At 37.4% G+C, this 15,925-nt stretch overlaps 1 protein-coding gene across 1 annotated transcript in view; it reads right to left on the bottom strand.

The window, feature by feature from the left end:
* Positions 1-2,152: 2,152 nt before the first annotated feature.
* spock1 (SPARC/osteonectin, cwcv and kazal like domains proteoglycan 1) overlaps positions 2,153-15,925 on the bottom strand; it is a 140,057-nt gene continuing 126,284 nt past the window's right edge. The window contains exons 8-12 of the mRNA XM_011480201.2: positions 9,190-9,306; positions 7,831-8,052; positions 6,486-6,548; positions 5,769-5,906; positions 2,153-3,497 (exon numbers count right to left, since the gene is read on the bottom strand). Coding sequence (XP_011478503.1) covers positions 3,301-3,497; positions 5,769-5,906; positions 6,486-6,548; positions 7,831-8,052; positions 9,190-9,306 — 737 coding nt within the window. The 3' untranslated portion in view covers positions 2,153-3,300. The remainder of the gene's footprint in view (positions 3,498-5,768; positions 5,907-6,485; positions 6,549-7,830; positions 8,053-9,189; positions 9,307-15,925) is intronic.

Here is a 15,925-nt window from a genome sequence, read left to right as displayed (position 1 = left end):
GGTGCATAGCAGATATGCAAAGGTGCGTTAGTAGGGGCTTGCTTTGTTTTCTTGGTGCTTTTTAATATCTTTTGATGAAGTAAATCCATAAACCGGTTAACCCTTGTGCTATCTTAGATGACCCCACCCTTACATTGACTTGTTATCCCTACCATGACACAGGTGGATAAAGGTGGAGAAGATTCCATGTAATCCATGGAACCAGTGAAGATCACAAATCATTGAAGAAAAAAGGTTCAGCGCACTGTCTAGTGGGTCTAGATGACCCAACTACTAATGTTAAAGTGCCTAGGATAGCACAAGGGTTAAAATGCAATGCTGTATCTTTACAGGAATAAAAAAAACCATGAAAAATGTAAAATGTGATGGTATAGAACTGTTAAGCAATGACATTTATACCATGAACCAGCTGTTTCAGACTCTGGAGTTTAAACCCTATAGTGGTTTTTCAAAAACCCTGTCCCATCTGCTGCTTATTACTTGGGTCAGGTGTGTTTTACCAATGTCAACAGCAATAACAATGATATGTTGAAGATGGTTTCAGGAGCTGATGTCTTAAAGTTGAGTCATGGCATCTGGACTTAAGATTGTCTTCCTTGAAACATTTCATCACTCATCCAAGTGGCTTTATTAGTCCGACTAATGAACGTCAAGACAATAAGAATGGTAGTTTAGTTGGAAAACCTGTAAAAAACAGGGCATCGAGGCCGGGAATATGATACCTGTGCACATCTGAAACTGCATCATATCATGCAACAGAGAAATTCTTCTTTTAACATTTTAGAATATGATAACAATTTTATGTGTCTTCTTGTTTACATTTACACTTCAACTTAACAATTTGGATTAATTAATCAGCCTTCAACATATAAAAAATCTCAATTAAGAGACAACCATCTTACTAAAAAGGTGTGAGATTGAGTGAATTTAAAAAAATAAAGTGGAACACCCCAAAAGCAGAAAAACAAACTTCAGCTGGGATAAGCATCCCCACTCTCTATGAAGACCCAGTGTTGCTGTGAGGATCCACCCAGCAGGGAGGCCATCTGAGCATGATGAAGAAGCAGCTAATAGAGAAATAAAATAGAGCAACAAAGTGCCCCGAGGATAAAAGATTCCCCTCACTGTGATGGAAGATGGAACTCACTCCAGGAAAGTGAGAACAAGAGCGGAGAAAAAAAAATCGGTTATGAGACACTGCGTGTGTGTGAAGAAGCTGGGGGGTAAAAATTGAGCACAGCGTGATCGATGCGTTACTAAATAAACTACCAAATGATTAAAAACTGCAACACTCGGATTTAGAATTTTCTTCATAAATATGCAGTGTTTTTTTTCGCGATCCAAGATTCTTTTTAGATATTCTGAATGACATATCCTGCTTTTTTTGGCATTGAACCGACACCTGCATGTGAGAAGCAGATGCTCAGACAGAAGCAGTTTTTCTCTACCAGATTTATAATATTTTATCTTAGCTTTGATAAGAAGAACTAAATTAATTTTTTCCAACACACAAAAGTGAAGTATTTTTGACAGAATTTGTACAAACAATATCCGCATTCCATACTTGCTACAGTACGAAACAACAACATCGTTCATTTTTCATCATAGAAGTCCCTGCATGGCTGCATGTATAGTTCAAAGAGAGTTGCTATGTCTTACCAGGTTGCTGACTACTAAAAACGTTTAGATCTGGTTGCCATTTCAGACCCTTCTTGTTGGTACAGTATGTTTTCAAAGTGCTGAACAGTGTGTTTCAAGCTTGTGGGGTCAGCTGTCCTATTAGCCGGTGATATTACAAAAACACTCATTAAGTCCCCGTGTTTCCTTTGGTTGCTGGTGACTTTTTCTTCTCTCTGAAAGGAAAGTGATGAGAGCATTTTCAGCTGCTACCATTTATGTCTGCCTCTAACGGGGAGAGCTGCCTTTGTCAAGGTTGGAAAAGGTCAGAGCTGATGGAGCACTTTGTAACTAAAGAAAAAAACATCCAGGCTGGAAAAGAAAAAGAGCAAGCCAGAGAAATGTATTAAAAAGTCTAAAAGTAATTTGAGAGTTTCCATTCATTTTTTTTCATCCATAAGGGGTGAATTAAGATTTAATGTACAAGACGAAAAAGGACCAAGAAGAGAACAAGTGACAAGTTGACAACAACCGCTTAGGTTCAAAAGACACTCAATGTGCCACTTTACTTAAATTTTCAAAGTTACAAATAAAACTTCACGTTGTTGACATAGTGAACATTTCAATTTTCAAATCACTGAACAAATCCAATGTCGGGAGGCAGAGCAGACGTCTCTGCTCGACGTCGTTTGTCCCCCCAGCTCAGGAGCAGTGGCTTCTTCTGATGTCCATAAGCAGTCAAAAGGCCTGAGCAGGCCTACTGAGCAAAAAGCAAAATAACAGCCAGCTGAGACTTGCAATGCAGGCCTTGCAGTTCACTTTTTTTTTCTTCATCCTGTTATCCCTCTGCAATGCAGCTTTCCATCTCCTGAGATTGGGAGAACCAAAAGGACACTAGACAGCATTAACATAGCAACAAAGTACTGTAGCAGCCAAATAGGCATCACTTTCTGTTTGAGATGCATAGAGCTGGACCTGGCCAGGTAAATCTCTCTTTTACAGATACACGATGAGAAACATGCAACAACAACGACAATACATCATTAATCTCATTGCTTCCTTGACTTTCTGGAACATTCAACAATTAAATAATTTACAGTCTTCCATGAAACAATAGAGAGGGGAGCGGGGGCATCTCAGAGGCTGGAACTGTGGCGTCAATGAAACATTGTTGAATTCTGGAAGGAGCCCAACGTTGAAACAAAGGACAAGAGAATGAACTGCTGATGAATCAACCAGAAGAAGAATGTGCAATCAAGCTTCCCTGGAGAAACCATATTTACATCCAGTACATCTGCAAATGCTTCCTGGCTCACAGACCCATCAGACACTGAGAAAGACATACGGCAACTAGAGAGGATGGAGATACATGGATAAAAAGGATAGTCCAACGGATGGGAGAGGGTAAAAGTTCTACAGAGGGTCAAAGCAAGAGGTGGACAAATGGAAGGATTCTTAAGGGACTTCACAATAGTTGGATTCTATTTAGTTCTCTGAAAGTATTGATGAAGACTTCTCTGAAGGGTGAGAGATTAGGATGAAAGACAGAATTTATAGGGCCGGTTCAAGAACCAAACAATGGACTGCTGCCAAGGTAAGTGGAGGAAGAGACATTGGAATGGCTTCAGATCTGTGCCGAGTTAGTTTCCTGGTCAGATGATGGCAAATTATCATGAAAGGGAGCTACCAGATGTAGCCAATTTCATCATCCTTGTCCTCTTCCTCATCTTCATCGTCTTCAATAGTTCCCCGAGGGTGGATTCGGCCCCGTCTCTTCTTCTGTTGGCTCCGTCCAACCTGTGATGGCTCCTCCTCCTGGTCATCAAGGAGAAGAACTGCATCGCCGCTGCCAAAATCCCCTGATGTCTCGTGGTCTTCATCTAGAACCAAATTAAGGAATAGGAGAAAATATGCTTAAGGGACATCAAGCATTTCAAACTACTGCTACCATTTTGTTCTGCATAAACAGAAACCTATTCTAATTGATTCTTGTCTGGACTGCTGTTGTTCAGAATTTAATGCTACTGAATGACATAGCAAAAGATGTCAGTTTTAGAAATTTGAACAGATAGATTCAGATATAGTAACTCAGTTTGAGCAACATGTTATACTACCACAAACCTTTGGTTGGATCTACTTCCTGACACTGGATTTCATGTAAATATTTGCTCTCCAGACCTCAAACCACTGTGGGTACATCCCACCAATCAAAGATTTAGGCTGGTGTTCCAAGTAAGCCTAAATTATTAACATTTAGCCTCGCATTCAACTATGCATGAACCCTATCTCAGCCCAGCGCAGGGATGTAAATTACTGATGTAGTAGTTGGTCTGTGAATCACCTGCGTGACTCCTGTACGTTTCGCTCCTTTTTAGACAATAATCAGAGAAAGAAATGCACGAGAAGGCAAGCCTCCAACTCATTATTCCTTCATACATCACAGTGAAGACCTAGGGGGTTGCTTGTCAACTAACTCGCTTCAGTGGGGTCTATCTAATTGGCGATGACTGCTGGATCCAGCATAGTTACAATCGGTACAGACGCTATAATAACTCTGCTTCAAGTGTTTTTGTGAGCAGAATGCAGAGCAGCTTATGAGGCCTGTTCAAAATAGGGTATGGACACCTGGGTACAAATGTGTTCTGGTTGAGTGACACCTGCTGCATTAATATCAGCTTGATGTCCTTGTGCTTGAGCTTTTGAATGTTGAGCTTCGTGCTTGTTATACGCAGGGGGAATGGAGGATCTCTAAGCTGCTCCACATTAAGGTAGACTTAGATGAAATTGTTAGACTAGAGACAAAGGAATGATGGTCTGTGTGAGTGTGTGTGTGACAGACAGACACCATATCAATATTGCAAGCTACAATCATGGACTCTATGCTAGAATGACATTTAGGTAATTTCAGTAAGCAGTAATCTGTGCCTCAGACTTTGCTGCTCGATTTATAATTAGTGTAGACTCCTTTTTGGTAATTACTGTTGTTGTGATTTGCTTTTTGGCCCTTACTTTATATGTTCCCTTGCTGGTTTCAAAGACTTCCCCTTGATATGTCAAAGCACTTAACTATTTATATTTAGTAACGGTCTGCAGCAGGTTTTGATCATCCACGATAGGTGTTCTTCAGTCTTTGCATTAAACTCTTTCTTTAGCTTTGATGAACATTCTCCTATATTTGCAAAATGAACCTGTTGAATTTCCTCAATCAGGTTATCAGATTGAGGTTACAGCAGCTTTTTACCTAAATTTAAAGTTTGTATAACTAACACTTGAACTTTAAAGAGAAAAGTTGAAAGAACTCAGAATTTCATGCAACTTCGACTTTTTGACTACGGTAATCTAATTTCTCAGTTTTAAAGTTGAGTCGACTTGTTGACTGCTCCAAATTCTCAGTTTCAAATCGGGTTGACTTGTTGGGCTCTCTAAATCTTCAGTTATTACGTCAAGTTGACTTGTTGGCTATAATTTCTCAATTTTCAAGTCGAGTCGACTTGTTAACTGCTTCAATTTCTAACAACTAAGAAACTGAAGTAGTCAACAAGTCAACTTGACTTGAAAACTTAGAATTATGAGTAGCATTTTTCAAGTGCTTGGTACATTATGTTTAAACCCTTTGGCCTCAGACCTTAGCTGGAGTGTCGACATTCTTTTAACTACCTTAACTCTTCAACTGTTTAAGCAATTAACGTGATTCCAGCAGATTTTGAAGCGTAGAAAAGCAGTCTTGCTTTGATAAGCAACACTGTACAGTTGTGGAGTGTTTATGCATTTGAAATGAACCAGCTGATTCTGTTGTGGAGAAAAGTGACTTAGCGTCACTTTACATTAGTAATATGTAGCATAACGACGCACAACATAAAGCTGCTATTTTCCACGTTATAATAAGCTGATTTATGTCGATTGTGTGACTAATAGAGGAGTTATGTCAAAGAGCGTGTGTTATTTAGGTGTCGCTGGCGACAGCTCTGTTGTTAAAGGGTTAGAAAGAATCTGTACAGTCTTTCAAGTGCACCAAAACAGAAATAATACAAATTTCTAGTTACCTATTTGGATCCAAACAGTGATAAACAGTTAGACAAAACGTGACTTGTGAAAAACTCTAAAGGTATGAATTTTATTTAGTGCAGTCTTTGTGTTTTGTGCACTCTTACCGCATTTAGGGTTGCCCTGTTTTCTCGAGCCAGCGATTTCGTTGCCGTATTTGTCCACACACCAACACTGGCCAGTACTGCTGTGACACTGTGTGGGTTTATAGTAACCCTCCTCAGTACAACGAGGAACGTAGGAACCTTAAGGCAAAGCCAGCATACAGGAAAAACCATGAAAATGGTTGGAAGAAATAAAAAGAAGCAAAAAAAAAAACATTTAGTATAGGAGTCAAATAAAGGTTAAGAGCCTCAAATTGATAAAAATGGAACACATAATCTGATAAGTGCCCAGCAAAGGTTACGTCGACGTGTCCCAGAGTCTCAAACAAAGTTTTTGTGTATTCTGAGAGGCAGATCAATCAACTACCTCCGAGAAGGTTGTAGGAAAACAGCTATACATCCTGCTTAGGGGGAAGCAGTAAGTCTTAATAAGACGCACACAAAAACACCTATTATCTTTTACCTTCATTTGACCCAGTCTAAGTTCATTTTTCAAACTAATTTGCAGTGAGGGGAACACTGCGCAGTCTGCTGGGTGGGGACAGGTGCCACTAAAATACATGAATGTGCTTCACAGTGTTGTTTTGAAGTGGATCATTCCCTTTTCCTTCTTTGACATATGTGAAAAAGACACATTTGTCACTGCAGCTTCTGAGTGTTTTCTCCAAAGACATCAAAATATGTTAAATAGACTGAAAGCTGTTAGTTCCCCACACTGACCTACGAGGCTCTTTCTGTGACTCTGACTCTGGATCCTGCTCTTCTCACTTTGGCATGGCAATCCTGCAGCATGAAAAGAAGCACAACATTTTTTAAACTTCGCAACAACAGCTCATCATGAAGAAGACATTATCTTGACATTTTTTACCTGGTCAACACACAGGTCAACAGTTTTTTTACATTCCTCCATTTATTCTCAACCAGTTACTGGGGATTTTTTTAAAAACTTCTTTCATTATCCTTCAGCAACACAAACTTGTTTCTTTATTAGACTTTACTTGTACACCCACAACATTACAACCACAGTAATGTTTACTTCCAAAACAGCAATCAATTGTTGTAAACCTCAAAGCACAGGTTCCTTGCATCAACTTGTCAGGTTTGTTTACAGCCCCAGTCCTTTAGTGTTTAAACCAATTAAAAATTGAAGCATTTAGAACTACCATCAAAAGTGAATTCCAGTTCTTATTCTTTATTCCTAGTAGTTGTGTTGTTTTGCTGAGTGAGAAAATGAGTGCCCTGAATCAACCTCATTTGATGTATATGCAAATACTTTCAAAGTGTGAAGTAAACATTTAAAAAGGTGATAAAATGAAAAAAAAAACTAATTAATTCTGTTTCTATTTACTTTTCTAAAGCAAACACAACAGAAGGCTGCATTAAGCTGTGCTTACGCTTGAGGCATTGGTCATAATGTGCATAAACTGTACAAAAAAGTCAGTAACTTGTGACTATGTGAATTAATAAAATGTTTTTAAAACTGAACTACCGGTAAAAGATTTCTGTTAGGCATTTAAAACTTTTTCTTAAAAATAAAAATTACACTTATGTTTTGAAATTCCTGCAAACGGGAAGCTTTTAAGCAAACTAGCTTGGCTAAAAACACAGGAAGCATTTGACCAGCTGTCAGCAGATCTGCATTGGGAAGTGTGTTGAGTGTCGAGAGTGGTAATGTCCTGAAGGACATCTGGTGGTCTTCAGAATGTATTTTCACCATTTGTGAACATTAAAACCATTATTTTATGTCAGCTGGCTGAGGGTGTGTTCAGTCTCCATATGCAGCCGCCTGCTGTTCAGAAAATGTGTTAACATCTTTCATGATGCAGATTAATTCCTTTTTGGAAAAGGCAAAAGTACCTAATCCTAAAAAATGCTTTTGGGACATTCTTTCTTATAATATTATATTAAATGTATTTCAGTTGCAAAATGTAAACAAACTTTCATACTGAAAAGCTGCAAAACTCTAACCACTCCTTTCATTTATCTGCTTCATTTATTTTTTATGTGATTTTTTTTGCTTATCCATCTCAATTCAAGGCCTGCCTCTGTCCCTCTGCTCCCCCACCTTCAGGCTTTTGGAAGCAGTAGCACCACTCGTTGTTAGACAGCTTGCCGTCCTTGAAGGAGTCACAGGAGTTGAAGAGAGGCTTCATGCACAGCTCGTACTTGTCCAAGTAGATGGCACTCAGCTCTGAATGGTCCAGCAGCAGGTCAAAGTTCATGTCAAGCTTGTTGAACATCCAGCCAAGTGAGTCCTTACAAATGGGCAGGATGCTGGTGTCAAAGTCTAAAGAGCCAAAATAGAGCAAGAAGCAAAATGAGACAACGAAAAAATAAAATATATAAAGTGCACTTAGGGTTCTGAGTGGATGTGAGGTGTTGTTACCTTTAGAGCTCAAATGTGATCATAGAGACTGACACACAGTTTGTGCAGCTGTGCTTTATAAAACAACACATTGACTTCTCCTCTCTCCTAATCTGGAAATTTGTCTCACAAAAAATTGTGTCAGTTCTTGACAAAACGATTTGTTCTTTGAAGGCCCACTCTGATTTAAAAAAAAAAATTAAAAACATTCCCAGTGGCCTTTTAAATATACTGATATAGTTTTATGCCCAAGTCAAACACTTGTGCCTTTTTCTAGGACACAGTTTCTGCAGAGCGGCAAGCATTCATAGGAACTTCGGCTCTGGATTGTGGTCAGAACAGTTGGCATTTTGTAAACCTGCCTCCACAACGCTTCCTCCATCTGTTTACACTCTCTCCCACTGGCTTACAGTCCCACACAATGTAAAATTACTGGTTTAACAAAAATGGCGAGCAACATTGGAGCTATCTGGCCGTATAGTATTGAGCCAGATGCCAGTGCAGACGAGGAAAATGAGGACGTACACGGAACTATTCGTCTGCCAGTGATGAGCTTGTAATCCGCAGATTGTAGCTTCTATGTCGCAAGTATACTCTTTTTCCAACTGCATTGTTTTCGTCTGATCCCGATTCACAAAGATTTGAATAAAGAAATACTCAGAAATGCAATTTTAAGCTTTTTTTTTTTTTTAAAGAAATGGCTTTCATTATTAGAAAAATGGCACAATAACAAGTTAAAAACACCAAAAGCACAATTTTCATTGGAATGGGTCTTTAAGAGGCAATACAAAAACTAAGACACAATGCCCTGTCAGCTCAAAAGATTTTTAAATACAAAAAATATTTTTTATATTCTTTTAACACAATGCTAGCAGCAACCTTTCTCACCCTAATTGCTTAAAAACCTCAAATCACTTATAAACCTTAAACTCTTTAAAAATATATACTTGTATATATTTTTATGTACTTGTGTCCATTAGCAGGCAGAGTTGGTATTTAAAGCACACAAAGACACACAGGCAGACATTATCCAATGTGTTGTTGCTGGGAAACACTCACGTCCAGCGGTGGAGTCAAAACTATCAGATTTGAGATCTCTGTTGGCGTCGAGGTGGAGAACTCCAAACCAGTCCTTCAATCTTGCAGCCAGACTGTGCAGCTCAGCATCTGTGCAACCTACACACAAACAAAAGACCATAAGAAGCTAATGCTTTTTTTCAGAGGATAAAAACACAATTTAACATTTTATTACATTTTATGTTTTTCTGTACATCAATATCAATATATATATATATATATATATATATATATATATATATATATATATATATATATATATATATATATATATATATATATATATATATATATATTGTTATCCAATGATTTTTCCCTGAGCAAACAATACAGTCATACAACATGAGCAGATGTTATACCATCACACCTCCCATGGAGACCTCATCTGACAGCTGCATAGACAAACCTGTTTTCTGGTCTGCCAAAAAATTTAACATTTATTTTAAGTTTCAATCAATACCTTATCTGTAAAACTGTCACAGACATGAACAAAAGTCTATTAAAACAAGTGGCTTATTGTTCTCAGGAGACAATAGATGTTCTCAGAAGGCAAGAGTCATCTTCCTCTTTCCAAGCCTGTAAATCCACATCCTCTCATTTCAGCATGGAGCTCAGTGCAGAGGCAGGTTATTAACATTTCTCCAACATGCACAAAATTCACAACTAGAATTAGACAAAAGCGTAAGCACAATTTATAGCCAATATTTTTTATGGGTGGGTTCTGGAAGAAAAATGCTCATTAAGTTGTTTTTTTTTTTTATCAGAACCTGAATTCTTTTACATGTGCCAAGACAGATGCCTAGACACACATACAGAAAATATTTCTAGTCTGGGATTCTGCACGACTGTTTCTATATAACAGCAGATGCCCAAGGCAACAAGAAAAGCAGCAGCAAAGGACACATAGCATTTATCTTGCTGGCTAGTTTTTTGGCATTACCTCTGGAATGACATGGCAGGTTACGTTTGTGCGCACACATGTGTGTGCGTGTCATAATCCTTCAGGACCACATTGATAACATTTCACATTTCAGAGTGCTCTTCATTTCCAAGCTCTGGAGCAGAGAACAAGGGAGCAAAAAACGAACAGCTTAACATTATCTGTCTCCACCTCCAATATAAAACCCCACCGAAGTCACTTAATGGTTTTGAGCAGAAACCTGCAGGGGGAAAAGTCCATTTTATTTTGCTGTACTTTCTACCAATATCCTTCAAGGATAATTTTCCCACTCTGACCTTTTCCTGGTTTGGTTGTTCATTTGTCATTTAGTTTACATTTGTCACCCAAATGAAATAGCAAAAAAAGAGTTGTGTCACAAATTATTCATTTTAATCACAGTTTTCTCCCATACGATGTCCTTTTACTTCTTAACGCTGTAAAGCCAACTACATCAAAAAATTGACAAAAAATTAAATATTTTTTAAAATTAAAAATGTTTATTAAACCCTCTGATAAATAAAAAATAAGTGATACAATATTATAATTGTATTAATTATGATACGTTGGGTGAATCGGTGCGTTTCTGCTCACAACAATATCACTTTAAGATGCAAAAATATTGACATGAGGAAAAAAAAACACATTTGCCCGCTGTCTCAAATTTGATCCATATTTTTTTAATTCATTCATTCATTTTCTATTCCGTTTTATCCCTTTCGGGGTCACAGGGCTGGCGGAGCCTATCTCGGCCACGTATGGGCGAAGGCAGGGGGACATCCTCCCTGAGCAGGTCACCAGTCTGTCACAGGGTAGAATGTCCACAATCACACACCCATTCACACCTATGGACAATTTAGAGTTGCCAATTAACCTATGAAGCATGTTTTTGGACAGTGGGAGGAAGCCAGAGATCCCAGAGAGAGAACCCATGCATAAACGGGGAGAACATGCAAACTCCACACATTGATGTTCTGTTTTTCAGGTCCCCCAGATTGGACTTGAACTGGGGGCCTTCTAGCTGTAAGGGAAGAGCGCTAACCACTGCGCCACCGTATTTTTAAGTGTATTATAAAGATAAGTTATTCTCATAAAATTTTGATTATTAGTTAAACTTTTCCCACCTAAAGTGTTTTAGGTGCAAAGCCTTTTTAAACGAGCAGGAAAAGTCCTTCTACTGCCCCTAGTGGAATGACAATGAACTACAGGGCAGAACACATGGACCAAGTTCTATCCAATGTTTTTTAAAGAAAGCTTGGATCATGCTAATGAGATAGGTGTGTCAAAAAAGAAGCCTGTATGAAATATGATACGGGTGGTTATATAGGATAGTGCATTACAACAGAAACCCATTCTTAGTTTTTTTCTGTTAGTAACAAGGCTTCTTACTAAATCATACTTTATCTTCTACACTACACATGCTTCAGATGGAGATAACATCTATTCCTGTATTAAGTCCTTATAAAAATGGAATTCTAAGAAATTAAAATAAAAAAAAACACAGGAACAGGCTTGTTGCTGTTATACAAAAGTAACATTTAAAAGCTTGGTATAAGATGCATTTAATACATGCTTTGTGTGTTGTGGGCCTAAGTGTTAAAATATCAAATGCATATTCTTAGTCTGACAATAAGTTATTGTGCAAACAACTATTTTTCTAAATTGTTTGTAATCATTTCATGCACAGTCAAACTAGCGCCTTAAAAAACAATAAATGTGTATAACATACATGTATATGTTCCATTATAATATTGCAGGTGACCTTTAGTTTTCACACTGCAAGGCGATGCACTAAGTGCAACTGTTGTGTGACATTTATCTCCATCTCACCATAGCAACCGTCACCAACTCTGGCACAACACTCAGCCTCTAGAGAAACAGGCAAAGAACAACAAAAGAATTTAGTACCTTTTTACAGCAAACCCTGCAAAGTCTGTTCATTTTCACAGAGAAGGAAAAAGGAGAAATAAAAAATAAAAAAGTTCAAAGAGACTGAAAACTGAGAAAGCACTTTCTAGTTCAACTCTTCAGATCCAAGAACATTTTCTCGAATCCTAAAACATTCAAACTGGTAAAACAAAAATTTCAATAATAGTTTGGGGTGTGAAGCAAACAAGCGTGGAGGTTTGACTTGTATATTTTCCTTTGACTTTCTCAACAAAGTGTACAATGATTACGGGCAAACAAGCAAATCCAAACCTCAAAGATGTATCAACCCTATCAACCCTGACTTTATGACCCGAGTTTACCATCTTATCCTTCTTCCTTGCTTCTGACGTATTTCATGTTGGCAAATTGAACTTGGAAAATAAATAAATAAATAAAAAGCTTCCCAAGCCATTAGATTTTTAATTGTTAATGCTGAACCAAATTATCATGTGATGTATGTGAAAAATACAGTTAAAGAACAGTGTAAGGCTGCACCCAGTGAACTGGCAGGGATCTTAGGCATGAAAGAGCACACATTTATGTTGTTATAATGCAGGAAAACGTGAAGAAGTATTAAATCAGAAAGTTGCACAAGCATCTAAAGTGATGCACCAACATTACATACTAGGGGACAGAATGATCATTTTAAATAACAGGTTTGTATATGAATGAGCTGCTCATTTAGGTTTTATAGTTTGGTTGCAAGGTTTTAAAGAATTTTAACAGTTGAAAATGTTGCTTAGTTAGTTACAGGATGAATTAGTCTTTTTTTTTCCCTTCTATTCACATATCTCCTTTGGGGTTGCTGGAGCCTATCCCGGCCACTTATGGGCGAAGGCAGGGGACATCCTGGACAGGTCGCCAGTCTGCCACAAATCGCACCTATGGAGAGTTTAGAGTAACCAATTAACCTATGAAGCATGATTTTGGACGGTGGGAGAACATGCAAACTCCAAACAGAAAGGTCCCTCATTGGTGTTCTGTTTCAGGTCCCCCAGCTGGGACTTGAACACGGAAGTAGAAACACGGATTTCACCGCTCATCGCCATATCGTTGGCCTTTTTTCCAGAGTGTTGTACACATCACTCTGATCCATCAGGTCGCTAAACTAGAATCTATTGCTGTGAGTTTCCGCAGTACTTGGCCCGCTTTGCCCGCTACAAAGCACCGCAATCCGCGTTTTTATATGATACTGGCATCAACGTGGCACAGAGTTTTGGTTCGGTACCCATCATAAGTAAAAACTAAGTAGTGCATGTCTCCTAACAAGAAAACACGCTGGTTTTCGCTGAGCTTTTGTAGTTGTTTTGTGCGGTATAGAGCTGTTCAAAGAGGCTGAGGCTGAGTGGGCTGTGCTGCCAACTAGCGGTTGGGGGTTTAGTGGAAAAATAGAGTCAGACTCTTAAGGTCGCTATAAATAAATAAATAAATATCGCCCTGACAGCATTCTATATCGATACAAACATCCCCAAATGAATATCGCGACATCGATTTTTTCCTGCAACCCTAGTATTAATAGTATTGAAACAGGTTCTGGTTGAATTGAAGCCTCGTGCTGTTTGTTATAATGTAAACACAAGTTCTCTGTTTCCCAGAAGTGGATAATTCAGAGTCCAACATATGGTGTGTTATAATGAAAGAAGGGAAACAAAGCTGGAGAGAACTCTCACAGCATGTCTGCAGTGCAGGCTGGAGACATTTGTGCTGCAGCACACAGTTCTCTGAGCAGAAGATGAGATATTTGTTTATCCACCAAAAAGGATGTAAAAAAGGAAACAGTTCACAAGTCACAATCAGGTTTGAATTATAAATGAGAGATGAAAAAAACGTTAATTTTCAAAGTTCAATAGCTTGGATGAGGGGAGGTTAAAAAAATAATAGAGGTAAAAAAAATTAATGAGCTCAAAACAAGTGAAGATAAATAGATAATGAGAGCAGTAATTAACTTTGTTTTATTTCAGTCTAAAGAGAGCGACTATATTTCATAAATATAATTTGAAAAGAATAAAACACAGCTTAGAAATGTAAGGTTTAATAAATATAAATGTATATTCTGCAACAAAACCCCAAATCAAATCAGGCAAGAAAAGATGACATTAACAAATACAACATACAGTATTGCATTAAATTCAGTTAACTTATTGGTGCCTAAGAGTTGTATAATATGCATATATAGTTTTATGCATTCGTGTTCAACCACTTTATGGGGGATAAGAACAAGGGACAGCTTTTAGTACTCTGTGCTCATTGAAAAAGTAAGTCAGTGGAGACGTACAGTTCACCGAGTGTCCACAGGATTGTCGCCATAACTTGTAAATATGTAAAATGGTTTGACTATGCAACATTAATACACTTGGTTTGAATTTTCTCATCATTTTATTTGACTCCATCTTTTAGACTGGTAAGTCACCATCAAGTTCACATGTAATTAAATGAAAATTAAATGATTGGGGATTTTTAAAAAGACATCTGACTTAAATGTCTCGCCTGGAGCCAATTTCCAGAAAGACTAACATTTGTTTCGGAAAGTCACCAACAGCCATGCAGCGGTAAAGTGACCACTTCTTGTATTTAGTTCTTTTTTCAGTCTTTGGTTGAGAGGCTCACTGACTTGGTTCTCTAAAAAGACTGCCTTACATTTCATGAAAACATCAGCTTTAAGCTACAGTAATATGAAAAACCACTACCTAAGGGTTAAATCTCAGTAATTATTATAAATATATGTTCCATTTTTCTTTTTAGATGGCAAAGCAATGACAAAAATATCCAAAAATATTGGTATTCCACTCCATCTCTGCTGTGAAACTAAAAAATTTCTTTGTTGTATTGGGGAACCAACTATCACCTCTTAGTCGGGAAGGTTTCATGGCTCCTGTTTGGAAATCTAAACTTTTCTACTTGTATGTTGTCATTGAACTTTAGCTTTAAACAATAAAGCATTGCCCATTAAATCACAGAACCTCCTAGTGTGAGAGAGGAACAAGTTTGCTCTTTCAGGTCCTTTGACTTCCAACTTTTCCTGTGTCCTGTCCATTCCCTGATGTCAACTGAAACTTGCTGCTGTAACATTTTTATTAGTAACTGGTCTATAAACAAAGTTTGCTTTTCTTGAACTTATTTAAATTACAGTAATAAAAGCTGGATCATTCCATAAAAAGGTTTAATATGATACCCCTAAAGGAACATAAGAGTAAAAAAAAAAAAAAAAAATATATATATATATATATATATATATATATATATATATATATATATATATATATATATATATATATATATATATATATATATAGCTTTCTGTTGCGCACCAGACAGTTTGTAGTGCAGATATTGTATGGTGTGCACGAGAAACAAGTACAATTTTTTTTTTTTTACTTTTATGCTCCTGTAGGAGCTCCGTAGTTTACCATCAAATTAAGAAAGTAAACTAATTCTCTAAAGCGCTTTTAACTAAATAAAATCACATGGTCTATTACTGTATGCAAGGTCTTAATATGAATAAATCTTCATCACTTTAAAACTCCCTTTGATTTGTTTTATCATTTATGCTTAACTCATCTAAATTCTAAAATAAAATTCACTAATTCAAACAAAAAGAAGGCTGCTGTGATTACCTTGACAACTAGGACACATTTAAGAAATTTTAGAAAAAAAACTAAAAGGAAAAATGAAGGATTGAAAGATGTTTTTTTATTTTTGAGAAACGACAAACGAGAGTCTGGAAGGAGTATGTTTGGGATATGTAAAAAGACAAAAAGTTGGGTTTATTTGAACAACACAGGCATCTTCTTCTTAACATTTTTCCAACGTAATTTCACAAAGTGAATGTGGGATAGTTCATTACAGACAGAT

This window comes from Oryzias latipes, chromosome 10, assembly GCF_002234675.1.
Source record: "Oryzias latipes chromosome 10, ASM223467v1".
Classification (NCBI taxonomy): domain Eukaryota; kingdom Metazoa; phylum Chordata; class Actinopteri; order Beloniformes; family Adrianichthyidae; genus Oryzias; species Oryzias latipes.
The sequence above is the reverse complement of the archived record's forward strand: the minus strand, read 5'-3'. Positions and strand labels throughout refer to the sequence as shown.